At 37.2% G+C, this 27,336-nt stretch overlaps 1 protein-coding gene and 1 long non-coding RNA gene across 3 annotated transcripts in view; one reads left to right on the top strand and one right to left on the bottom strand.

The window, feature by feature from the left end:
- Window positions 1–27,336, top strand: part of nkain3 (sodium/potassium transporting ATPase interacting 3) — a 269,522-nt gene that overhangs the window by 135,425 nt on the left and 106,761 nt on the right. For both annotated transcript variants that reach the window (XR_010005979.1, XM_008108514.3), the window contains exon 3: window positions 7,930–8,010. Coding sequence is in view for 1 of the 2 variants with exons in the window: in XM_008108514.3 (XP_008106721.1) it covers window positions 7,930–8,010 (81 nt within the window). In the remaining variant the exon portion in view is untranslated. The remainder of the gene's footprint in view (window positions 1–7,929; window positions 8,011–27,336) is intronic.
- On the bottom strand, window positions 16,369–26,242 carry LOC134298865 (uncharacterized). Its single transcript, XR_010005978.1, has 4 exons — window positions 25,976–26,242; window positions 21,850–22,018; window positions 17,637–17,765; window positions 16,369–17,020 (listed from the first exon to the last, which is right to left on the bottom strand). It is a non-coding gene; the product is annotated as an uncharacterized LOC134298865 (long non-coding RNA).

Below are 27,336 nucleotides of genomic sequence, written 5' to 3'. Positions count from 1 at the left end.
TTAGAGAACACTCCAAGGCCAAAGAAAAATGCAAAGAAACATATCTAGAAATCTTCACTGTTTACAGAAAGCATTCTTTACTACAAAATATCCATGTTGTGTGTCATGAGTATGAAATGACAAGAACTTTTCTAAAGTCAAAATGTAAGTGGTCTTTGATATCACTGAGGTAAGGGCATGCATTGGTCTACAGCCTCTGACAAGCATGTAGCATTTACAATATGAAATTTAGGAGGAACTGCAGCACCTAGGCCCCATCTACATTTCCTTATAATCCAGCTCAAAGCAGATAATCTGGATTCAGAAACTGGGTTATATGGCAATGTAGATGAAGGCCCAGTCTCAAAAAAATTGCTACTTCATGCAGTTATGCGCTCACGTAGCTTACAATAGGAAAACACAAGTCATGTGCACAGTCATAGATAAACTTTTAGGACAAGTGGACTGTGTTTATTCATTAGATTTAAATATGTTATTCATATGGTATCTAGTCATAGAAAACCAGATGGTTGAAGTTTAGAGTTAAATGTCTTGTCCAAGTATAGATATATTCTAGTCATCAACTTTTTCTGCAGGTTTTCCTATCCATTGCCCTACTGCAGAAGAAATTTTGAGAGGATATGGCTTGTTTTTTGTCCAAATTTTATAACTATTTTATTGCATGGATTATTTAATAAACATTTGGGGAGGAGTAAAAGATAAAGGTTTCCCCTGACGTTAAGTCCAGTCATGTCTGACTCTGGGGGTTGGTGCTCATCTCCATTTCTAAGCCGAAGAGCCGGCGTTGTCCATAGACACCTCCAAGGTCATGTGGCTGGCATGACTGCATGGAGCGCTGTTACCTTCCCGCCAGAGCGGTACCTATTGATCTACTCACATTTGCATGTTTTCGAACTGCTAGGTTGGCAGAAGCTGGAGCTAACAGCAGGTGCTCACTTCGCTCCCTGGATTCGAACCTGTGACCTTTCGGTCTGCAAGTTCAGCAGCTCAGCGCTTTAACACACTGCACCACCTGGGGAGGAGTAAGATTTATCAAAATGGAAGCAGCATGATTTGCTCAGTATTTAAATTAAATTGTTCATTACTCATATAATTCATATCTTGAAGTTATTAACCTGATGGGTAATGTTTTGGTTTTCAAATCTGTTGTAGTATGCCATAATTTATGTATGAATATGCATATCTTCGAAACAGAGAGAGGCATGAATTACAAATTATTTATTTTATGAGGAATATTTTGCAGTTTACTATTAAAATGTGAATATATTTGCTTCTCATTTACAACATAGAGATTTCTAACATGAGGTACCAAAGGAGGAATGCAATTGGATAAATAGTAATACCAGTATTTTGAACATTTTAATTAGTGCAATTTCAAAATATTTTTACGAACCATGTTAATATGCCACTTTGATGTAGAACAAATGTGTTCTGCTTTGCTGCAAGATTACTGGAAATGCCAAATCTCATATGTTATTTACATATTTTGAGAGGTTGCCCGTATGTTAAACAGTTTTAGGAAAGGAATATTGGATGTAATTTGTTAAATGTCAGAACAGTGACCTTCTCCAGATACTATAATAATTCTGTTCAAATGTTTAAAGGTATGGATCCAGCTGGAGGATAGCCAATAGACAGTGATTCTCTTGTGACTATAACAAAAAGTGGAAGTTGTCTGAGGTTTAAAAGCAGTATTACATTGCAACATTGGAATATAATGGCAGTTCAAAAGGACCTTTTTCTTCTCTTTCAACCTGTAACCCTTAGTAGTGTCCCAAATCTGGTTCTATAATGTTTACCAGCATCAGCAACAAACTTAGGGATCAAATAAAAGGTGGAATCCTGGTGGGAAGAGGAAATGGCCTCACACATGTTTTGTATTGGATTTCAGCCTGAAAATCCACTACCAGTTAAATGAATAAGGAGAATTTGAGGAGCAGCTTAAATTGACATATATCTTAAGGAGTCAAGAAGATACACAAAAAGGTCCATAGAAAAAATGTCTCTGTTCATATACACTTGAAATATTCAAATATTAAATATAATAGTTTCCCTTACTCTTCCACCCAGTCTCTTATAAGATTTGTTAGATTTTTTTCATTGAACTTCCAAAGCTGCTGTTATTGATATAAGTCAAAGGCTGAACCTATTTGAGGGTTTTCTCTGGAAGATTTATTCAGGGCCCTTCCAAACAGCCATGTAAACCAGAATATCAAGGCAGATAATCCACAATATCAGCTTTGAACTGGGATATCTGAGTCCACACTGCTATGTAATCCCTTTCAATGTGGATTTTATACAGATGTGGGGAAAGGGCCTTAGAAGGGGTTTGCTTTGTACTCTGAGAGAATGTGACTTAATCAAGGCCAGCCAGTAGGTTTCTGTGCCTTAGTAGGGATTCATATCCTTGGATCCACAAGTGTAGTCCTAATATTCAAACAACTGTGCCATGCTTTGCTCTAATTGCACTTTTATTGTATTTTAACATTTTAATAAAAATTGATATTTTCCTTTGGCAACTCTTGAGGAGAAAGATGAGAACTTTATAGAATTGTGATTAAAATTCAGTGAGGTCACTCTTGGAACTACTTGCATCAATAGAACTAGTAGTGGGGAAATGTCTTCCTCCCCGTGTAACCCACTTGCTTTCTACAACCTAATTTTCCCCCTCACAGGGCTAGGGCTTCTTAAACTATGGGTTTCTACTTCAAATGTGACCCCTTGGCTCACTGTTGGGGCCACAAAAACTGGCAACAGTAAATCTGTTACCAATGATAGTGCTGTGATTATACATTTCTATTTGATAAAAAGAAGGTGAGTCTGGATGACCCATGGAGGTACCATTTGAAAAAGAAAGAAAGAGGATAAAGTAGTTTTCTCAATCTGCCAAAGACAATTAGAAAAGCTCAGAGATTTCTGGGGGCAAAGAAGCTTGGGATACTCTGATAAGACATTCCTTTCTTACTGACTAATACCAGTTTTTTAAAAAGCCTTTTGCCTGGTACAAACCAGCTAAAGGAAAAAAAGTGTTCATTACATACAAATATTCACACCTACTTTTATGTTAATTCCTTGGTGAATCAATGATGTTATACTATTTGTCATAACCAATCAACAGAGCTTTTATGTAAAAACACAAGGTTATACATTCCTGTTCACATTGCTGTACAGTTTAGAAACTTTTGTTTTAAAGGCTCTTTTGCAATTCTGTAGAATGCTAAGAAGAAACATTTGGAAATGTTTTTTAAATTAAAAAGTTATCTCTAACAGCAACAATGGTCAGTACTTACAGTGGACTCTGCAGAAAATGCTTCATCTGTACTTCATAAAAAGGGGAAACCAGCCTGTTCAGCAAGCCTTGCTGATGCTTATTTATTATCAGTAAATGCTTGGTTTTTATACCTATTTTTTATACTGATGTACCCAGTGTCATGTAAAAATTAATTGGGCAAAAATAGGCTAAATGAAGAATAAGTTTAAGAAGCCCTGGGCTAGGAAACATTTTGGAGCAGATTTTCAGACACCACAGAGGAAGATGAATAGAGGTATCTGCAAGCTTGACATTGTATTTAGGCTTTCAATTCTGTGGATGTTCAGATCATCCCCAAGCACCACTTATGCAGGTTCTTAATCTCTGCATATTTCCAGAGACTCGTTTTATGTCAAACCGTGCTCTAAGCTGTCCTAGAGGACTACAAAGGAGAAACAGGAAAGATAAGAATGTAACGTCTTTAATCTTGAGCTCCCAAATTACCCTAAATCAAACATTTAGAGAGATTTTGTGCTCTATTTTCATTTTCTATTTTCATTCCATTTTGAGTAATCTTGTTAATTAGCTGGCATAATATTTGCTCAGGTACAGAGCTCCATAAATTAATTCCCTTTGCTTCAGAATGAGGCCAAGCAGCTTGAATTTCTGGAGGGACATAGAAAGGAAACACTGATCTTTCTATTTTTATACTAATTGTTTCTTTAAGATGAGGACTGGTTAACACTTTATGATATAATTCTTATAAAGTGTTCGCCAGTCCTTTTCAGTTATTTAAAACATTTTAAATAAATATGAAAACAGGGAAGAGTGTTCTAGCTTGTCCTCTCCAATGTCAATCTTGTTTTATGTAAATTAATCATCTGACGTGGAGAGCTTCCTGTATGCATCTTCTCTATGTGATTCTGAACCTTTCTCCATCCTGAAAAATCAAAATCTGTTGTGGTTTTTAACTTAAATACGTTTTGATTGCTTTTAACTTGGGAATTTTTAATATTGCTTATATTTAATCCTGTTTTAATGTTTGCATATTTGTATATTTTAAATTGTATGCTGATGCTTTTATGTTAGGCAGCTTTGATTCTCCTGCAGGAGAGATAAAGCGAGGTATCAAAAACAACAACAACAACAACCATATAGATAGCTTCCACACATAAAGAAGGTTCTCCCTTTTGGTTCTCTGTATAAGAAGGAGAAGTTATGAAAGAGTGAAGTTAGAGCACTTCCCATTTTTTGAATTGAATCCTGCTGGTTATCCCCAAATAAATTATATCAATCAACTCAGTTGTTGAATGGTGAATCAAAACATAGGTAAATCCCCTTGATTGAATGGGTCTGCTCTAGTTTGGAGTAACCATAATTAATCTGAATTAAATCACTCACAGGTTTATTTAAACTACAGCCAGCCTTCCACATTTGCTGAGGTTAGAAGCATAGGAAGCCTATGAAAATGAAAAACCACGAATAAAGAAATTGCCTTTTTTTTACCTGAGAGACACTGTTCTAGGGATTTCTAGGTCTTCAATGCTACTCTATGGCCAGCTTCTGCTTAAAACTGAAGATAGAGTTGCATTGAAGAACCTAGGGGTTTCTAGAGAGGTGCTCTCTCTATTAATCTCTAGCTCCTCCAGCATGATGTGGCAGGACAACTGCCTATAAAATATGTCAATAGTTCATATGCCCATGTGCCTTCTTTAAAATCATGCAGACTTTATGAAAAGCATTGGTCAATAATGGCTGGCTCCGCCATGTGTATAAATGCCTAAATTCAATTGTTAGTCTAAACTAAAGAGAACACGTAAGCAGAATATGTTTGAACTTTATGTATAACAAAAACACTTAAGTCCCAAGCTTTGGAGGCATGCATTTTAGCATTACTAGGTTTAGATAATCTCAGGTTGTCTCCTAATTGCTCCAACCTACCTTCTCTCTCTCTTTTTGCAATTCAGCTTCCCCTCAGCATGGTGTCAATATCTGTATATGGACCAATGCTAGACTGAGGCATGTAAACACCCACCCACTCACACGACTTACTGAAAAGTCTCTGAAACTGCCCCATACTGCCATTTTGTGCTTCATGGCAAGCAGGCAAGACTGCAAAAGTGCTCAGCTACAAACACATAACTAAATATAAAATTATGACATTAATCCTTAGCTCTGTAGAGGCCCTCCAAGGATCTCAGTGCTGCTGTAATCATTTTGTGTTTGGCTATAGGAATGCACAGTATTGTATCTGGTTATGGGGTGGCTTCAAGCATTTTTTTGGTAATTTGGGAGTAGGGTGATTATTGTGTTGCAAGCCCCATAGTACCCTGAGAGCCACATGTGAAAGAGAAACTTTAAAGGTCCGAACATGCAGCACTATAGTGAGCAGCACAGGCTATTGAGTTGCATTGGAATCTAGTTTTGGGGTGAATATGGCGATATAAGAACTGAAAATGGATTGTCTTCCAAGGTCATTCAATTGGGTTGATACAGCTTCTGAAGTGCTGGCAATTGCCTACCTCAGAATTAAAGGGACTGTTCCACTACTCCACTACTCTGCATTGGAAGAAGATAGTGTCCCATTGCTTTTACTCATTGTATAGCTAACTTGACTTTTGTGTGTAGAACGAGGAACTATGATCTTATCCTTATAAGTTGTAAGTATATTTATTGGATTTTATTTTTATTTATTGCAATTTGATCTGTTTGTTTGATTTAATTTTCTGATTGTAAGTGTGATTGATATCATGTATATTGTTTTCTTGGGTTGTAAGCCACCCCGAGTCCCTTTGGGAAGAGGGGACGGAATATAAATAAAGCTTCATTATTATTAATAATAATATTAATAATAATAATAATTTATTGTTATTATTAATAGTAATAATAATATTATTATTAATGGCGCTCCATGCAGTCATACCGGCCACATGAATTAGGAGGCGTCTATGGACAATGCCAGCTCTTTGGCTTAGAAATGGAGATGAGTACCAATCCGCAGAGTCATACACGACTAGACTTAATGTCAGGGGAGAACCTTTATTTAACCTATTATTATTATTATTATTATTATTATTATTATTATTATTATTATTATTATTATTTGCCCCAGGCAACAAGACACATTGGAACAGCTGTGGCACATATCATATAATTTCTCACTCTACGACACATTTGCAAATATTGGGTGTTTTTGATATAGGAAACATCTGAAAGCACTTCTTGAAGAATTTTTCTTGTTAATTTTTTTATTTTCCTGCCACTTTTCCCTGTAGTATGGGAGGTACCAAAGCTGTTACTGATCAAAGAGAATGAGCATGTATTTGTTAGCTTTTCTTTTGTACTTCTGAAGCTGTACATCTGTGAAGTTATGAGTCATATAGTTAAAATTGGCATTTTCTTTTTGCACATTTCTTTAAGATATGGAAATAGAACATGTTTACCTTCTGGGCAGAAGACAGGGATTTATATTTACATAGATTATTTTGAATTATCTTGACATGTTCATATAACATTGGAAAATACTATGAAATATTTGATAAGGCACAGTTTTTCAAAGAAGAGTGATTTTGGTAAATTTTGATCTGATAGCTTCTATCTTCTGATTTACTGTATTGCTCTGCAGTTTTACTTATCATCTGCAGACTGAGTGGTACTGGGTCAGGGATGATTTTGAACTGCATCTCCATGTTTGAGGAGGCTGCAGCTTGCTGAAAGCAACAATTCATAGGTGCAATTTGTTATCATATACCCCTCAAAGTCTAGTCATCATAGTGTTCTTTGCTAATTTTAAACGACCTGGTTAAATAACAAGTGAGTAGAAATGTAATTATTTACTAATTTTCTTCTCAAGGGAATCAGCATGTAATTAGCGTGCTTTTCCCTGTACAAGAAAGTGTTTAAAAAAGAGACATAACTCTGACTGTAAAGGTTAAAAACATGGTGGAGTTTTTAACCTTTACTGTAAGGGAAATGTGAAGTTACAATGCATTATTTGCATCCCCATAGCCAATGTGGAGTTACTATGCCAGGAGAGATCTCTGGGAACCTATCTTGATACTCATCCCCAACAGTCTTCAACAATATATTCTGTACTTATTTCTGACTCTTTCCTTTTTGAATATGTGTGTGCATGTTTGTGTTCTTCTCACTGTTCAGAACAATGTAGCATAAACGATACATAAAGAGAAGAAGCTGACACTTGGTTATTTTTATATTTTTGTATGAGTTTCTGTGTTCTTCAGGCAACCTTTTGTAATGGAATGCAGACAGTTATCTCAACATATGATTAACATTATTTTTGGATCTCCTTTCAAGCCATGCAGTAAAATTAGGCTATGCTTTGGCTGTTCTTCTGCATAGGAATGTATATATCAAGACAAGGAAAAGGTTGAGCACAAAATCTGTAATTGGGTCAGTGTTTTGGAATTTACTGGTGTCAATAGGCTAATATAGTGCTATAAATAATACATTTCTTTGAGTGTAGTTAGAGAAGCAAGAGTATTGGATTTGTAATTGGCTACAGTTCTAGGGGCTTTCAGCCAAGAGAAATCTTTCTGGCTACACCCTGTATGATGGTTCCCAGAAGTGCTCTACATATTGATCTTTTATATTATTGATCTAAACCTCATGTGCAATATTTTTATCCTCTTTTTTTCCCTTTCTTTTCTTTGCTCTAGTATTCGGTATGGACGGCTCTCTGGGTCACATGGAATGTTTTCATTATCTGCTTCTATTTGGAAGTAGGTGGCCTCTCTAAGGTAAGTTCCACAATTGTTAAAGGTTTTTTGGGCAAAGAGGTGATCGAAGTAATCGCTTGATAAAAGTATTAAAGGAGGACTAACTTCTTGAAAACAGTCAGAGAAATAGTGTTTATTTAGTGAAGATGTGTCTTTCTGTCTGCAACAGTCTGTCTCAAAAGTAATGAGAATGATTTAACATAAATGAAATTACAGTTTATCTTCTTGAAAACAGGCTCCATGTGATTGAATACAGAGATTGCAGTGTTGCTGCTGTTGTTCATAACAGTGGAGGAAGTCTTAGCTTATGATATTGTTCAAAGCCCTCATCACAGTGCATGGGCATTTTCAACTGTCCCCAAATGATGAACTTTGGGATGGGTTTTGAGCTTGGGGAAAGAAATCACATGCCAAGTCAGCACTGTATGGTGTGTGTGTGGGGAAGCATTCAAAACAGCCTTTACATGAGGCACAGTGTTCTCAGTTCTTGAAGCTGAAGGACACTTCTCCTGGCTCCTCTGCATTTCTGCCCATGGCAAGACACAAAAGCTACTACACACTTTACTAATGTACTAACTACTACAAAGGCATGGACTCAATTGAGGAAGGTTGAGCTGTATGTATGCCTGGGTTCTCCCTCCACCTGCCTCAATTCCCACTTTCCTTTCTTGGCCCTTCTGTGCCCATTTCTTTTGGGATAGACCACATATGTCCTGATCTACTGGTTTTGACAGTGGAGATTAAACATGCTCAACATCGGCACATAGGGTTGAAGAGATAACTTGATGTTTCCTGTGTTTCTGGAAAACGAGCATGGGGCCAAACTTTTGATGCTGACAATTGTGTGAATGTAGTTAACAGGAAGGAAGACAATCCTGTCCTTTTACTGGATCAATGATTTGAAGAAGGTTTAAGATGAGTCAGTTACATTAAGAATGATTGTTTGCTTTAGGGCACTAAAAAGTCTTAACAGATGATCATCCCATGAACTGAAGGCATCTGAGGCAATAACATTCATTCAGATGCTTAATGTTGTTCGACACTTGCTTCATGTTGTGGCATGAGGATTCTTGAAACAGAGATCACATTTTCAATCCTTTGCAATATAGTTCAGAAGTCATTTATTAGTGGGCATTTTGCCATCCCCAAACAAACTTGGGTTGACACCTAAACTGTTAAAGGAATGTAATTCTACTTTCTAACTATCTTTGGATGTTACACTTTGGAGATCGTGGGATATAACAAGACTATGATGGGGAAGTAGTTACAACATTTCACCAATCCATTGCATTGTTGTATCAATCAAGTCTGATAATTTGAGAACAATTCAATGCATAACAATTTATGACTTTGGACTATAAATAATAAGATGATGTAAATGATCTGGGATAAAACACACACACACACATCAAGAACAGCATTGATGTTGCTGAAGCCCTTAATATGAACATGAGAAATATCCCTCAGAAGTAATCCTTAGAGGTTACAGAGATTGACTGTGAAGGTTAATTTGAAAAATTGTAAAACAAATAGGTCTTTCTGGAAAAATGTTAATTCACTCCCTAATATTATAATTCAGTTTCCCTTTATGCAATACTTACTTCTTTAGTGTGGATTGTTTTGAAGTTTCTTATCTGTAGAACGTTTATTAGATGCGTGAAACAAGGATTATTTTTTTTATTTTGTGGAACTTGTATGCAAATAGCATTGCATTAATGGAAACTTTGATGTAATTTGCTTTTTATGCTGACCCGGTATGGAAAGTAATTTTGTTGGATTTATTTTCTTTTGATATGATTTTTAAGCAGTTCAGACATGTATGGGCCTACTAAAACTCATAGGAGAGACCTTGAGAATATCTAACTTGTGAACTTATAGAAAGACTGTTTTGACTTGGAGCAGATGGTTCTGTAGATATATATCCTTTTCACATAGGTGCTGTGGTGTGCTAGTCTGCTGAAACCATTCATGCATATGCATAGTGAAATTTGGAAAAAAAATAGGTTGCTCATTTTGCAAGCTGAAGTAGCTCACTGCTATACTTGCAAGCTTGTAGGCTAGAAGATTCTTGGTTTCCTATCATGTAAACTTGGACACAAGAGTGTAGAAGATGCAAATCCCTAAAAGCCCCCCCCCCCGACCATTCCCCGAACTTCAGATTATGCAGTTAGATTATTCCTAGATGTGCTTCAATTGTATAACTACATTCCTAAGGACCTAATTAGAAACACTTTCCAGATGGTGCCAAGTATAGAATTTTGTTTCTTCCTAGGTGACATTTACTGTGATTTCATAGGATTGCATAAAAACAGGGCAATAAACAACACTATTGTTCTAAACAGAAAATTCATTTTCTTCTGTTACACAAAGGTATTGTGTTCGATAACTTACAACCTAGTTTGCCCCATCCCCATAACATTAAATGTTATTCGAAGGTAGTGAATTTCTCCACTGATGCCTGCTGTAGGTTTTTTAATCAAGAAGACATGAAAATGTGGCTAAAAAAACAAATAATTTCAGAATTAGGTATAGTTTTTAAAGTAATAGGATGCATTAGCCAGTGTCAGGACAAAGATGTTAAACTAGATTACCACAAATGAGTTTTCTTAAGGGAAGTTTAGTCAGTAGCCTAGGAAATCCAAAGTTCTCCCTGGCACTTACTAATGACTTGGGGCACACCAACACTGTAGAATTAATGCAGTTTAACATGCCTATGGAATCATGGGATTTGAAGATTTACAAGATCTTTAGCCTTCCCCAAACAGAGTGATATGCAAATGCAAATGCAAATCCCAGAATTCCATAGCATGAATCTATCGCAGTTAAAGTGGTGTCAAACTGCATTAATCCTACAGTATAGATGCACTCTTACAGTGTATGTATACTACATAGTTACAGGGTCAGATGTCATTTAACTATCATGGCGCTGTCCCACAGAATCTTGAGATATATGCTTTGTGAAATACTTAAAACTCTAATCTAGCTCAAGTGTTGTAATTCTAAGTAATCCATTAGATCTCTCTCTAGCAGGGTAATGTACAAACTGCAAGGAAACCACAGGATGAAAAAGTGGCAGGGAAAGTGGATCAAAGTGCTATAACTATGCAGTTTGAGTGCACCCTGAAAACCATGTTTGAAGAGTGGCCAATTCACCAATTGCTTAACTAACTTATGAAAACCATTGAATCAACCTTGTAGTTTTCAAGTTCTCTCATTGTTGAAATGCATCTTGTTATTACAAGATTATTATTTTTATGTCCTTGGATGTACTCGCATGAACTCGACAAAGAGTTCAATACAATGTGATCCAGTGATCAACTCAAAGGGTGGATAATTGGTACGCTGCACTTTATCAACCTCTGCTTTACACCTCACCCACTATTCTAGTGTAGTTTGTTAGAAATGATTCCCTGGTATCATTTATGTACTTGTGGAATTTCAACAAGATTATGATTGCTTACATACTCCAGCCAACCCCTATGTCCTGTTTTCCTGGGACAAAATGACATGCCACAGTGTTGGAACATATAGTATTACTAGATGTTATGGAGAACCCATAAAAAGGAGTACTGGGTTTGGATAGCAGCTCTTATTTTCTCTTGTCTATTTCTTTCTCAAACCCCTTTCAGTCAAATGAAATGCTATTGTTCTCTTTCTTTTCAAGTGATAAAGGGAGCACATGCACTATATTCTCTGTAGCAGCTAATGTTCCTATCCAAACCCTCTTCCTATCAATATAAGTGTTCTTCCTTAATTATTTCTGCAGTTGAGGTCTTTTTTCTTCATATTCTTGAAAATCAGGTGTACTGCATTAGGTTCCCCCCCCCCCTTGAAATTCTTCTGTCATTCATGGCAGCAATTTAAACAATACCCAGCCTATGCTGCTTCCTATAATTGCGCAGGTTGTTGTAAAATTATCCACTTAAATGTGACAAGTGAGCCCTGGAAAGCTTTGAGATTCTTTTATTTATCAGCCACTATATTAACATTATCCTTGTGATGAGGAGAAGAAGAAGATAGGAGAAGAATATAGAGGTTGAATCTAGTATGAAAAGAGTACTCCAGGTTTCTGAAATCAGTGGTTCCAAAAACTGCTTAACTATTGAATGATATGCATGAATAATTTAAGACTATTTTGTTTAAATGTGCAAAAGTCAAGTTTTCTTTGCAGTGCGACACATTGTCAATTGCCAGCAATTTCCTATGTTTTTTAAAACCACAGGCAGCAATTTACAGGAAAGATTAGGGCTGTTTCTATACAATGTGTGACATTTTAGTGATTTAAACTGTCATTCTGAAAGGCTGTTAACTGAAATCTGGAGTTGGAGTGAGTGCTGAAACTTTACAGAAAGACTTTTTTTTAAAGCTGAGCTTCAAGTGTATGTTTTGCTTGTTAAAACTCAGTGCAGAAATTGAAGTATATGTGCATACAGATTTGCATTTTCAAGGGAAATTATCTGTGATCTCCTTTGGCATTCATGTGATGTGGTGGCGTATGCTACAGCATTGACATTTTACATCTCGTAAGCACAGTAATATATTTCTTAAATATCACCACTGTTCTGAGGATATGTCAGAAGTTTGATTTTAAATGTTTCAGACAGCTGGTGCAAAAACAGTATACTGATTTTTTTTATATCACTATATCTTTCTAGAGCTAATGTTTTGAGACTGTGGCGGATATAAAGAAATTAGCTCTTTTTAAACTGATACACCACATATGTAGTTGCATAATGGGAAGGGTGGATAACGCTAAGAGCTTGAGGGGATTCAGTCTCCCAATGCGATCTCAAACGGCTTCTCCTCCTTGAGTTTAATGGACAGCCATAATCTCAATGAAGGTGTAGTTGGACTTTGAACAATTTTGTAAAAGGATTCCGAGAATCCTGTGTATGTGGAGTGGGATGCTTAGGGAAGGAGAACAGAAGGAGCAACACTAGAGTAACAATTATAACACAACAGGTGTCTGGCTACTTATGGTATGTTGAAAGATGATGAAAATACCCATGACCATTTGTCACACAGGGGTCTGGATACCCTAACTTTCATACTAAATTCAAAGTGACGTGGGATGAATAATAATTAATATGATGCCTCTCATAATGGTCTTGTTTCATATTATTTGCAAAAAAATTGTTATAAAATTTACATGCATACATGATTCTGTCGTTCTTCAGTCTGTGCCTCATCAATAATTATTACATGTTTATCACCCTACATCTTATAAAAGCACTTGAAGAAGGTATTATAAATATTTCCAGCCCCAAACATGGTGGGCTTATTTGAGAAATAAAATTATTTACACACAGTGAGACTGTGTACCTCTTTCAAGTTGGATTTCATAGATGTTGTTAATTCCTTCCACTTTTGTTAATGTGATATATCCTGCATTGATCTAGATGCACATTTTAAATGTATATAGCAATGTGTCTATTCCTATGAAGATATTTATTATTTTACACCAGAGAATACTACAATAACTTATTGCTGTTGCAATCCTGTGTTCTAATTGTTCCGTTCATAAAATGTAAGAATTTATACAGTTATGTCTCATCGTTCATATAAAAGCAAGTTGAGTCACTCTATTTATATGCAATTCATATGCTTTTGAGGAATCAGTTTTCTTGCCAACATGTTTATCTAAATGCCATTTTCTATCTACATGTAAAATTAACTTTTGTCAGAACAAATAGCAAGCAGTTATTAATTTTTTTAAGTAACAGAAAAAAGGAAATATTATAATTCTGTAATAATTTCATTTTTGAATGTTTGAACACCCTTTCTTCTGAACTAATAGATCAAAATAAGGTTCAAGATTCCTAACATTAATGTCTGCACCAGTATAAACACATTCTTTCTGTATCCACAGTGTGTGTTCTTACTTTCAGGAATGGGTAGGCAGCTTTCAATGATCTGTGTACCATTTCCCCCTGCTTTGGGCCCAATGCAATTTGCAATGTACACCATCCCACCTATTGAAATATCTTCCTTTTTCACTTTTTTTTTTAGTAAAACAAGGCATGTGGGGATAATGAGCCATGCTTTACAAGAGAATAATGGGATCTGAAATGAGAGTGGGATTCTTCATATTTAAACTTCCCACAAATTGGAATGGGGGCTTACGTGCACTGAAAAACACATGGAGCAGAGGATTCTGGGCTGAAGGAAGTGAAGAAGACTATTGCTGTCTGTCTTGTTAGAGCACCCCACCTTATTCCCTATTTATCAGCCTCACTGAGTATGCCTGCCTTGTTTGGCACCAGTCTGCCCATGTGAAGCAGATAAACATAGCATTAATAAAACATGCAGAATAATCACAGGATGTCTCAAACCTACACCTGTTGATAAACTCTACAAGCTAGCTGGCATTGCCCCCCCACCCCTCCAAAATGTGTGACGGGAAGTTGCTGCTAACTGTGAGAGAAATAAGGTTGAACACTGTGAAAGCCATCCACTGCATGACTATCAGCCTCCTCCCAGTAGACTCAAATCAAAGAAAAGCTTCATGTGGACCACCACTCCTCTTGACGTTCCCCTCAGGAACAGTGAGGGCATCCCTCTGGGCATCTAAGCCAGAAAATCCCAGTTGGATGGCCCCTCACGAAGGTCTACCTCCAGGGGCAAACCAAGAATGGGCAACCTGGAAGTCCCTGAACAGACTTAGAAGTGGAGTGGGCAGATCAAAAGACAACCTGGCAAAATGGCAGTACCTAAAAGAATCCTCCACCTTGTGCAACTGTGAAGCAGAGCAGACAACTCCGCATCTACATGCTTGTCCACAGTGTCCTGCCTCATGTACAGAGGAAGAATTGTTTGAGGTTACAGATAATGCGATCGCTGTTGCCCATTTTTGGTCAAAATATATTTAGCCACTTGTGCTCCTTCTATTTGTATTAGTTTTATACTAATTTATGCAATCTTTTGATACAAAATAATAATAAAAGCCTTGGGCTGGTTATTGGGAGAACACAGTTTGCATGTTATGATAGAAGGACTTGTATTATTAGAAGATGTGCTTCCTTCAAAGTTCCTTTCCTCTTGAGGTCTCCCAAGCCTAAGGAAAAGACTATGCACATATGTTTAGGTGGCCTGGTATTCATGGTGATTTATTTTCTCAGCATTGTTCTTTGTAACATATCATATAATATATTTACTCAATGTTTTGTCTTGAAAATAGAACCATGGGGAGAGGGAGCAGATGGCAGGAAATAATACTGAAATAAATGTTACTTATAAGAATGTAAATCTGTTCCCAGATATGATAATAATTTGACATACGGGAATGTAATAGCACTTCCCGTTCTGTCAGAAGCAAGGAAGACATTCATGTATAAGCAACAGCAGAGAAATAGCTACTATACACATCTGTGCAAATCTGTTCTTAAATGCTTATTGTGGGCCTTAAAAGGGTTATATTTAAGCAGCAATCATTCTGAACAGTGAAGCATTCATTTCATTGGTTTATTAGTTATTAGTTACTTGTTTACTTTATGAGATGTCAACACCCATCCCCTATCATATTGCCCAGCAGCAATTTGTGTACTCTTCTGTTAACCATATGTTTACCTTCATTTCTAGATGCCATGTTTAGCTATATCTGACTGGCATCTAGTGGTCAGGTTCATGGCACTGAACTCATTGAACAGCTATCTGAACATCTACAGTCATCTGCTAAAAGGAAATGGAGGCTAAATTCAATATGTTGGGAAGCTAGCCAAAACTGAAAGAGGTATTGCATGTTTATGCAATACTTCAGATAATACCTGGAATATGCCCAGGAATCCAGGAAGGGAACCAGTACTGCTGCAAATGACTTGTAAAATGGTCATGAATATGAGGGGAAGTAAAGGCACGGTAAATACTGCATATCCCATTCTGCCTAAATCCTGTTTTTAAACTTTCTTCCTTAATTTCACCAGTATCCATTCCAAGTCTGTTATTTTCTGATAGCAATATGGTGTCATCAGCATAACTGAAATTGTTAATTTATAGTCTGGCAAGTGGTGCCACATAAAATGTAAACAGTATTTACACAGCCAAACTGCTATTTGTGTAATGCTCCTATCTAATGCAATGGATTGGCCCTTGATGGAATTTATTTTCCTCACCTCTTCCTCTTCCTTAAGGAATTTATTTCTCTTGAAATGCTCTTTTTCCTTCATGCATAATCACATATAAGTATAACTTATATCCCATAGAAACACAGATTATGCAAAGTTTCATTTAAAAGAATTACAAAAAGAATGGAGTTTAAGGAATGGGGAAATATTGCCAAAGTTGAGAGAAAAAGTAAGAATGAAAGAATATCATAAATGTGCCTGACACGAACATGTTCAGTTGATGACCACAGTCTAAATATGTTTAAGATTACAGCCACAATTTTATTCGACTCCACATTTTTATTGGTAACTGATGGATCATTTTGGCAAACATTTTAAGTTTGTAAGGCTACTTTGAGAAGTTTCTCCTGGAAAGCAGAAAATATGTGATGCACATGTATTGCTGTAGGAAGTGATAGTGTCTTCTCTTGAAGATAGTATGGGCAATTTTAAATAAACATTTAGCCAATGTTCATAACTTCACTCATAGTATACTGTATTGTATCCTACTTTGTTGGGAACTTGATCTTAGTGAATTATTGATGGGGCCATCATATTATCAGAAAACCTCAATAGTTGTTCTTAACACCAGTATATTCAATCTGTATGCTGCATTTTTCTAACAGATTATCATAGTGTCTTATGCTTCAATGTTATAAATAGGGAAATCTGTATTCTCTTTGCACCATCTATTTCATAAGGGGTCTCTGGGTAACTTACAGCACATTTTGGAGGCATTTTTACCCAAAGTGAGTATTCTGAATTCAATCTGTAGTGTGTTTTCAGGACTACCAACTGAGCCTATTTAAAGGCTCACATTCATAACTAATGCAATAAATTGGATCCATGTATCTACCCAGGAAAGAAGGTAGGTGGATTTTTCCCCCACATCTTCTCCTCTCTCCTCTTCTAGGCTCTTGTTGGCCTCTTCACTGTAAAAACAATTTGAAATTTGTTGAGACCCCTGATGGATTGGGTGTTGCGGTCACTGGCACAGAGGGGGTGAAGGGACAGAGAGAATTCCAAGACAAGTCAGACTAAGACAGGCATCTCCATTCAATTTTTCACAACACTTTCTTCTCAGCTGCCTGGAGCATAGCCATTCAACAGCGTCCTTCAAATCTCATTAAAGCATTCTTGGGGGATGGTGAACTAACCCAGATGGGAGTGGTAGTTTCCATCAAGTTCCTTCCTTAGAGAAAAACTAGATCCAACCATTATATTTCTGGTAGATACAGAAACAGTACTGGGATTCTTTCCAACTGCTTTTCTGAGAGGTTTTGGAAGCATCAAAGATACAGATTCTCAATCAGTACTTTCACAACACCTTGTGACTTTATGGTTGGAGGTACAATGCTTATATTGAGAATGATAATCATCCTCCAATAAGAAGCACACTAAATGTTAATGCGCAATTTTTGTTTCAAAGCAGTGTAAGTATGTGGGTGTGTGATCTTATTGTCCTTGTTTTTCTATGGCACTTTGAATTGATAACAGTAGGAGAGTTCCAATGGGTAGGAAAAAATGACTATTTGCTACTTTACTAACCAGCAACTAGTTTCCATGTCTTCATGCTTTCTGCTTCCCTCCTCCTCTTTTAAAATGCCATTGCATTTTTGAAAAATGGGAAGCTTGCATCATTCTTCTTTGGCTGTAGGGAGCATTTATCATCCGGAGCTGATAAAGAATGACATTTCACAGACTTCCTGTCAGAAAATGGGAAGTGGCTGCTGGTGATAAAGTTAATTATTAATGGAATTGGAAACTAGGCTTTCCCAGCCACAGGCACCATCTTCAATCTGCTTTTGGCATTATAAGGGGGAAAGACATAATCAGTCTCACTGCTGCATCACAAAATTGCATCCAAATTATACAGCCTGAGTTGGAATCCTGGATGTGGTTACAGTTTGAGATCTTGATCTAGCTCAGAGAGTTTACTGAAGAAGAAACTAGTTAAAACTAGTGTGCCAGCTATGCTGTCCCTTGAGACATCAGATCTGGCCTTGGCAACACATGTCTTTATTACATCCTGATTGGATTATTGCACTGTGCTGTACATGAGGTTGCATTTCCAAACATAGCTCCAAAATGCTATGTCCAGACAGTTGAGGAACATAAAACACCTCTTTTGAGGTAGCAATTGGTTTATGGGCAGAATTCAAAGTTCTAGTTATGACCTTTAAAGCCCAATACATCTTGGGTCAATGCTATTTCAAACACCATATCTCTTTTTATAATCCCACCCAAGTACAGTAGAGTCTCACTAATCCAAGCCTCGCTTATCCAAGCTTCTGGATAATCCAAGCCATTTTTGTAGTCAATGTTTTCAATACATTGTGATATTTTGGTGCTAAATTCGTAAATACAGTAATTACTCCGTAGCATTACTGCGTATTGAAATACTTTTTCTGTCAAATTTGTTGTATAACATGATGTTTTGGTCCTTAATTTGTAAAATCATAACCTAATTTGATGTTTAATAGGCTTTTCCTTAATCCCTCCTTATTATCCAAGATATTCGCTTATCCAAGCTTCTGCCGGCCCGTTTAGCTTGGATAAGTGAGACTCTACTGTATTAAGATAACCTAATAATTTCCAATGGTAACATGAATTTTAATCCAGAATAAGATCTAACTTACACATTTACTGAAGCTAGGGATATATCATGGCCCAGTCCGTTATGGAGGTGATTGGGAAATGATCCAGCCAACCTTTCATTTTCAGTCTGTCAGGGGAATTCAGCTGGCATTACCCTTATGTTAGAGACAGACTGTTGGGAAAATATCCAAGAAACTGATCCCCATGGAGAGGTGAAAGTAAATTTTAAAAGCTCCAGTGATCTGTTGCACAACATTACATTTAAGGTTATACGAACATTCATGTCAACTGAGAAGGCTGCCTGAAACTGTCTGAAAGGAGCTCTTTTATAAGTGCCAAAACTGATTACTGGAACAGTTTGCTCTATCCTTCGATATTAACATAGTGGAAAAGTTGTTCCCATGTTAACAGACGAGAAATGCTATTGGATTTGATAATAATTGAGTTTGTGAGGTGTAGTAATGAGATAGAAAAGGGATCATTAACCTGAGATGTATGGACAGTTTAAAGGGAAAAACCTGGACTTTAGAATAATAACTGCCAGGCATACTTCTTAAACTCTTGAGTCTCCTGCTAAAGATTCCAGAAACCTATTAAGTTTTACAGAAGTAAGAGGACAGTTTTTATTCAATTTCATCTCAAAGTCAAAATGAAAACAAAAATAATAATAATTAGAGGAACTGAGATAGGAATAGAACTTAGGAGCGTTTGTACACCTTTGTGGTATCTAAATAAGCTCTCTCATATTATCCAATATTAAACAGGTGAAACTAAACTATTTTTATTTAGTGCAAAGCTTGTACAAATACTCAAACTCAGAATGGTTTGGAAATTAGTTCAGCAAATGATGCTTTTTTATAATGAAGACTCAAAATAACATCCTTTACTTCAAACCCAGTTCAAAAATAAGATTTAAAATAATCCTGTTTCTAATGTCACCACCAGGTATCCAAAGTGATTTGCTCCAAACACAATATTTGTATTTTTGAAATACAGCTCCCAATATTCCTCAGCCATTCTAGATAGTGGCAATATTGATTGGGGAATTCTGGAAGGTACAGTCCTTCTCTGAGTCCCTTTCGGGGTGAGAAGGGTGGGGTTTAAAATAGTAAATAAATAATGCTAATGTGAAATGCTAACTTGTGTAAGGAAGCCTTTCCCTTTTTTGAACATTATCTAGTACAAGTTGAGCATCCCTTATCTCAGTGGTTCTCAACCTGTGGGTCCCCAGGTATCTTGGCCTACAACTCCCAGGAATCCCAGACAGTATACCAGCAGTTAGGATTTCTGGGAGTTGAAGGCCAAAAACATCTGGGGACCCCAGGTTGAGAACCACTGTCTTATCTGGAATTCCGAAATGCTTCACAATCCAAAATTGTCCACATGGGTGGCTGAGATATGTCACCTTTGCTTTAAGAGGGAAAACTTTGTTTAATACAAATTTTGTTTCATTCAAACATTATTTTGTATAAGGCAACTTTCTGGCAATATATAAGGTATATATAAAACATCAGTGAATTTCATGTTTAGAATTGGGGCCCATTTCAAAGATGTGTCATTATGTACCTATATGCAAATGCCAAAGCAATTCCAAAATCCCAAACATTTCATGTCCTAAGCAATTCAGTTAAGCATTAGTCTTCTACATGCTACCCAAAATATCTGTGCTTAGCTAAAATTGTGTTTGGCTTAAAATGTGAGAAATAGATATGGAGGCAAAACCTGACTCCCTGAATCCAAACCCAGAAATTATTTCTTGTTGCTTCCATACCATGAACAGGAAATCATCTTCTATCTCAGGCTCCATGTTTAAGATATAACATTGACTTTTTAATTACTCATTCCTCTCTGCAGTGTCCATATCCATTTTAGAATGCTTTATTCTATGATATATAGAATAAAGGATTTTATATTTTAGATCAGCACTACTCAGTCTGCAAACTGCTAAGAGTCTATGAGGCATCAGCTGCTGGTCCCTAATGAGTTTCCAACAAGGAAAACAAACAAACCAATAATATGCCAGAAATATGGTAACAGATCCTGGCACATTGGAGGGAAATATTGCTCTTCTGTTCTGCTGTGGACTGATAAAAAGACAAATGAATGTGTCATAGAGCAAATCAAGCTTGAATTCCTGCTAGAAATTAAGTTGCCTAAAATGATGGTGTCATATTTTGGGCATACCATGAGGCAATGTGATTTGTTGGAAAAGATTATAATGCTTGTTATAATGGGAGGCAACAGGGAGACCAAGCTAGAGGTGGATAGGGATATAAAAGCATTTTTGCATACAAAATATTTCCACATAGAAATATTATTTTCTGCCCAGAAAAAGCTGTTTCATTTTCAGAAAATGCATAATAACCATGTGCAAATTTTGCTCACAATATATTCGGAATTGCAAAGATTTTAATCAGCCTATGGTTCTTCTTATTAGTGCTTCTCGATAATGCAGAGTAGCATGAATGGACGTGTTAAACACCAATATCATTTAACATTTGCTGACCAAAAATGTATGGCATATGAAGGATTCTAAATTTCTCATTTATGTTATAGTTTGAAGAGTGTAACAAAAAGGTGTATGTGGTTTCTGCTTATTTAAGTGATAGGTAGCATTCAGTCTGTGAGCACGATACCTCCCTGTGGACCCTTTTTGCAGTGCTCAGAGCATTCCCCTCCTATTTTTCTTTTAGTAAAGGTAAAGGTTTCCCCCTGACATTAAGTCCAGTCATGTCTGACTCTGTGGGTTGGTGCTCATCCCCTTTTCTAAGCCGAAGAGCCGGCGTTGTTCGTAGACACCTCCTAGGTCATGTGGCCAGCATGACTGCATGGAGCGCTGTTATCTTCCTGCCAGAGTGGTACCTATTTATCTACTCACATTTGCATGTTTTCAAACTGCTAGGTTGGCAGAAGCTGGGGCTAATGGCGGGAGCTCACTCCGCTCCCTGGATTCGAACCTGCCAACCTTTCGGTCAGCAAGTTCAGCAGCTCAGCAGTTTAATCCGCTGCATCACCAAAAAGAATTAGAGTTCTTTTACCTAATTCTCACCTAAAACATGTGCCCTCTCATCTTGTTTTAGAATTCAGATTTTTGAAGGAAAATACTCAGTTCATCTGGGAAGATTGGTATAAAATGAAGACACTTCACAGTTTTTGCTCTTACCATAGCTCATTCAAAGCCACATTTCCTCTTAACACTTTGTGTGTGTTTGAACATGTGTAGATAAGGGATAAATCATGATCTACTGGTAGATCGCTGGGTAATTTAGAAGAGATCAGCAAGGTTTTCCAGTTCCAGTTGTTTAATATACTTTTCCTGTTCTTGAATGAATCTGTAGGGAAAATGAAACTTTTATTTGTAAAAAGATTTGTCTGTATGTACTAGATTTAGATATAAAACAGAAAATCCTTTGCTTAGTGCAGTTCTCCAGCAGTTATATGAGGCACAACAGTGCATCTTGTTCTGGTTGGTTGACTTTATCATTATACAATTTTAGCAGAATAATTCCACTTTATCTACCATGGCCATTTCCTATGGAACCCTGGGGCTTGCTGTTAGATGAGGAACTAGAGCTCGCTAAGTCTGAATTCTAAGTATCTCTCCCTAAACTGGTTATCTGAAGGACCGTATATCTTTCTATAAACCTGCCAGAGATCTACCATAAACTGGAGTGGGCCTTCTCTTTGTCCCATCACCTGCTCAAACTGGGGGACACTGTGAGTTCTGAATGCTACTTTAAGTGTATTTATTATATTTTAACTGTATTTAACCTAAATCCTGTCAGGACCCAGGCTGCAGAGCACCAATAACCATACGCAGAGGCCAGAATCTATCTAATATCTTTATTAAAGAAATATTTAAAGTCAATAAAACAAGTGTAGAATGTAGTTCAGAAGTAGACCTTTCAGGAAAGGTCAATTATAGTCCAGGAAAACAATGTCCAATATATGATATTAAGGTCCAAAGTTATAATCCACTTCACCGAAACACACACTATTTGGCAAGCAATAGTGTGGGGAACTGTCCTTAGTCTTTGAGGCTTAAGGTAAATCCGAAGGAAAGGAAAACAAGGCTGGAATCCGAGAAGCAGGGTCCGTGGTTTAAAACGCAAGGCAAGGCAAGACTTGAGACTTGGCAAGGTCCAACTTGAAACAAGGCAATCGTGGAACAAGATCTGAGTCCATAGAAATCCGTGGAACAAGGCAGGGCTGGGAACTTAATTCAGGAGCTGGGAACTGGAGTACGTAGTCTACACACGATCTCACTCCACGAGCTGACGAATTGACTCCACAAGGATTCCTTTGTGGCCAAACACCTATATAGGATCTTGTTTTCCCGCCAAAGCACACTTTCTCTGGGGAACAAGAACCGAAACCTATACTGTGTCCAGATGCAGGACTCCTTAAACTTTCCCAAGGGAAACAGACTTAATCATCTAATTGTCTGGCAGCTATCCTGGCGCTCCGGCGAGTCGCCTCCCGAGCTGATTATAATAAAGGCGGCGAGAAAATGGGGGAGATTTCTGCTCAAGGCTTGTTTGGCTGACTTCTTGTGGGCAAACATCCTGCAGCTGCAAGGGCTCCAAATCTGGCAGAAACGGTGGGAAACCCAAGTTTTCCTCTTCATCTGTCACAACAGTACTAGGAACGGGACTACATGGCCCATGAGTCATCACAAATCCACACAGTACTATTTAATGTTTGGAAGGTTTTTTTCCCCTTGTATTTACTTTGTTTTAAATTGTGACGAAAGTATTGTTTGTTAGCTGACTTGAGTCTACTAAGCAATATCCCAGAATACTTGTAAAATATGTGAACTAACACAATATAGTCTGTGCAGTAGGAGAACTATAATGACCATATAGCATATAGGAAGATAGTAGTAGTGTTACTATATGCTATATGGTCATTATAGTTCTCCAGCTGCCTTGAGTCCCCATAGGGAGAAAGGTGGGGTATAAATAAATAAAATGAATGAATGAATGAATAAAATGAATGGCAATTCCCAGCATTTGACAGGATGGAACCATGACAGTTATAGTGCTATTGCTGTAGTATCAACAAGCCCTTGGTGAAGGAAAAGTCACTTCTATAATTCCTTTCACCACTTCAATGAGCTGGACAAATCTCAAGAGCGCAAAAGTCCTGGAATATATCATTCTGTGGCTGTGTCTTGCATTTATCAGTTGTTGGAATGGACATATATGTTTTTGTGAATTTAAATACCTGTGCTAGTGTCTGCCATGTCCATAAGTTAACAATGATATAATGCTGCTAATAATGTTATTTGGGTCATTACAATTCTTCTCGCCTGTCTTCCTAAATATATATGATATGTATGCTTCCTAATTTTTTTGCCCCTCCAAAAATTCATGAGTGAAGATGTTTGGACTAAAGTTACCTGTCCAGTTTCTCAGCAGGAATTTAATTCCAGTTATCACACCATACTGCTTCTTGTCTGTTTTGCTATGTAGCATTACAAAGTTATTGCACAACAGTAATATTAGTTGTTGATTTGGAAAAATATATGCGTATATTATTCATACTTCTAGAGCAGTATGTTACTAACATGTTTCTTTTTAGTTTCTATGCAAAGATACTTTTGTGGGGTCAAACATCTCCCAAACCCCTCAAAAACAACAGTCATTATCCTGGCAGAACTGGTATGATACATTGTCATGCTGTGCCAGTGTGGTGGATGGAAGCCCATCTTTCAAGCCCACCTTCTGTTCATCTGTTGAGCCAAAGTGCAGCTTTGCGATAAACTTGGTTTCCCTTCAGTAAAACTGGAATAGTATTGATTTATTTTGTATGTTCTTTGTAGCTGAACAGCTGAATCCTGAAATGCTTATCTGAACTGGAAGATTTGTAAGGAACGGTTTCACCTTAGCTATTTCAGATAACGTTGCTTAGGAGATACAGGGAAGGAAATAACACTGGAGATTAAACCAACAAAGCCTCAAAAACATTTTCCCAAGCCACAAAAAGGTTTAAGATATTCTGAATAGATAATCAAAAGAACAATTACCTCTTTTTTCCTGTTACTTCTTATGTCCTATATCTAAATCCCAAACACATGAGCCTGCTGGGAGCTCAACAGGGAAACCAAGTTGCTCGCTCACATTTTTGGAAACATTTCTAGATGACTCTATTGATGGCAGTGTTACCACATTTTCCCAGAAAACATGAATACGTGAAATATGCATCTGTATGTTAAAGATGTAGCTTTAATGCCTAAAGAAATAGGCATTTTCCGGAAGAAAGGGCCTAGGGAGAATTCAAATTGAGAAGACCATTCCCCAGTACTGCCCTGTCTCTATGTTGACAGATGATAGACTACTGCTATTCCACTGTAGCCAGCAAGAAAAATTATTTATCCAGCTTTGGTGTGTTTACCTGGGCTTGGCCCCATATTAGTCGCCCCGAGTCCCTTCAGGGAGATGGAGGCAGGGTACAAAAATAAAGTTGTTGTTATTGTTGTTGTTGTTGTTGTTGTTGTTGTTATCTGGGGGTCCAGGTGGCATTTTTGCTCTTTTTTGGATTTTGACAGCCTATGATCCCCCCCTAATGAATCCAAAGTATCTCCCCCAAAATGTTAAATCATATATCAGAAGCCTAGCAAGGATGAACCACAATTGTTCATGTAAATGTTATTTCTCAATTGAGCCTGCAGAGTGGGCACTATGACATTGGAACTCAATAATTAACTACCCTAAGCTTATGCTAATAAGGTAATCCTAAATTCAAGACAACTACACTCTTATAAAATAAACAGTGCAAAAAATTGTGGAATTTTCCTACGATGCAATGTTTTCAGGTGAGCAAAGAAAGGATGAAAAGCTTTGGACATATACAGGTGATCTAATGTGCATGAATATCCCATGTTGTTTCTTAAAATATATGTTGTATTTTACAAGTATGATTACAAACAAAGGAAGTGGTGAGAATGTGTTGTCGAGGACTTTCATGACCGGGATCACAGGGTTGTTGTATGTTTTCCTCACAACCTCTGAGGATGCCTGCCATAGATGTGGGCGAAACATCAGGAGAGAATACTTCTAGAACATGGCCATACAGCCCAGAAAACATACAACGAAGTGGTGAGAAAATGAAATTAAAAGGAGGGGAGGAGAGAATAAATAGAAAATGAATATGGGCTATAGACTATATTTCATTGTATAGTAGTTGTACTTTCCCCCTTTTTTAAAAAAGCAGGGTACGACTATTGCACAAGGAAAATAATCTGCTTTTGATTCTCCAGTTTCTTTTTTTAAAATAAAAAGCCTCACCTTGAAAGGAGAAGTAGAGAAGGGATGATCCAACATATAAAAAACTGCTCTGTTTCTGTTTGTTTGTTTTAGAACTGCAGAGCCATTTGGGACTGATTTTTGCTTCCTTCCTTCTTTTTCTGAAGGCGTGGCAGGTTAAAAACTATAAAATGAAGGTCTCTGAAACTCCACTCTTCTCTCCTTCCTCCAAGGCAAGGTATTATGTTTAAAAACCTGAAATGGAGTTCTCTGGAACTTTGATCTTCCCTCCTTCCTCCATTTTCCTAAGAACTTAATTCCAGGTTTTATAAACTGTCATGCCTTGAAAAACGGAGAGAGAAGGGAGACAAAAAGAGTAGAACTTCAGAGACTTCCATTTTGTAGTTTTTAATCTATCTTGCCTTCGGAGAAAGAAGAAACGAAGGGAAAATCAGCCTCAAAGATGTGTGTGACTATTATGTGAGAAAAACAAAAATCTGATTTTGGCACCCAGAAAATGGGGGTGTGACTATTATTCAGTGGCGACTGTTATGCAATGAAATATTAAATTACCATATTTCGAAAAACACATTTTCATAAAGTTGACATCTATGCATTTACATGTTTATGAAGTGACATTTTCCACCCAATGCACAATGGATGGAGAATGATTATCTTTCTAATCTCAGACTACAAGTTTTTGCCATCATTTAGACATCGCAGGGTCTAGCCATGTTAGATAGTAGTGAAATTCCACATGCCAGTGATATTTATTTATTAATTTTAAAGTTTGTTTATATATTTTCCAAATACTAATTCAGCAAGTTGCATTAAATCCAACCAAAAAGTGGTAAGCACTGAACAACCTCACTGAATGCCCAACCTCATCACACTAGAACAGTGATTCTCAACCTGGGGTCCACAGATGTTTTAACTCCCAGAAATCCAAACAGCTGGTAAACTGGCTGGGATTTCTGGGAGTTGTAGGCCAAAAACATCTGGGGATCCCAGGTTGAGAACCACTGAGCATAGATCCACTTTAAATCCAGTTTGTGCCTCTGCAGAAATCTGGGGCTTGTAGTTTAGGGAGGGGCCTTTAAACTGCTCGGCTAGGGAGATCCTGGGCTTCACTAAACTGCAAATCCCAGAATTTAGCAGGAAGCAGAAACCAGTTTAAAATGGATCCATGCTCTAGTCTAATGAGACTGACATAGGAAAGCATTTTCAATATTACATTGCCAATAATTTCATTCTAAATAGGCATAATTGCTGTACAACATGCCCAAAACACCAATATTTACCAACCAAAATAAAGTTTTAAATCTAAAGAAAATTTAAGTGAAGCAAAGGCAGTTTTCCATTGGTTGGTTTATATTGGAGAGTCCTCTGTTGATTTAACTCTG

Source organism: Anolis carolinensis, chromosome 4 (assembly GCF_035594765.1).
Source record: "Anolis carolinensis isolate JA03-04 chromosome 4, rAnoCar3.1.pri, whole genome shotgun sequence".
Classification (NCBI taxonomy): domain Eukaryota; kingdom Metazoa; phylum Chordata; class Lepidosauria; order Squamata; family Dactyloidae; genus Anolis; species Anolis carolinensis.
This window is presented reverse-complemented; position numbering and strand designations above follow the sequence as displayed.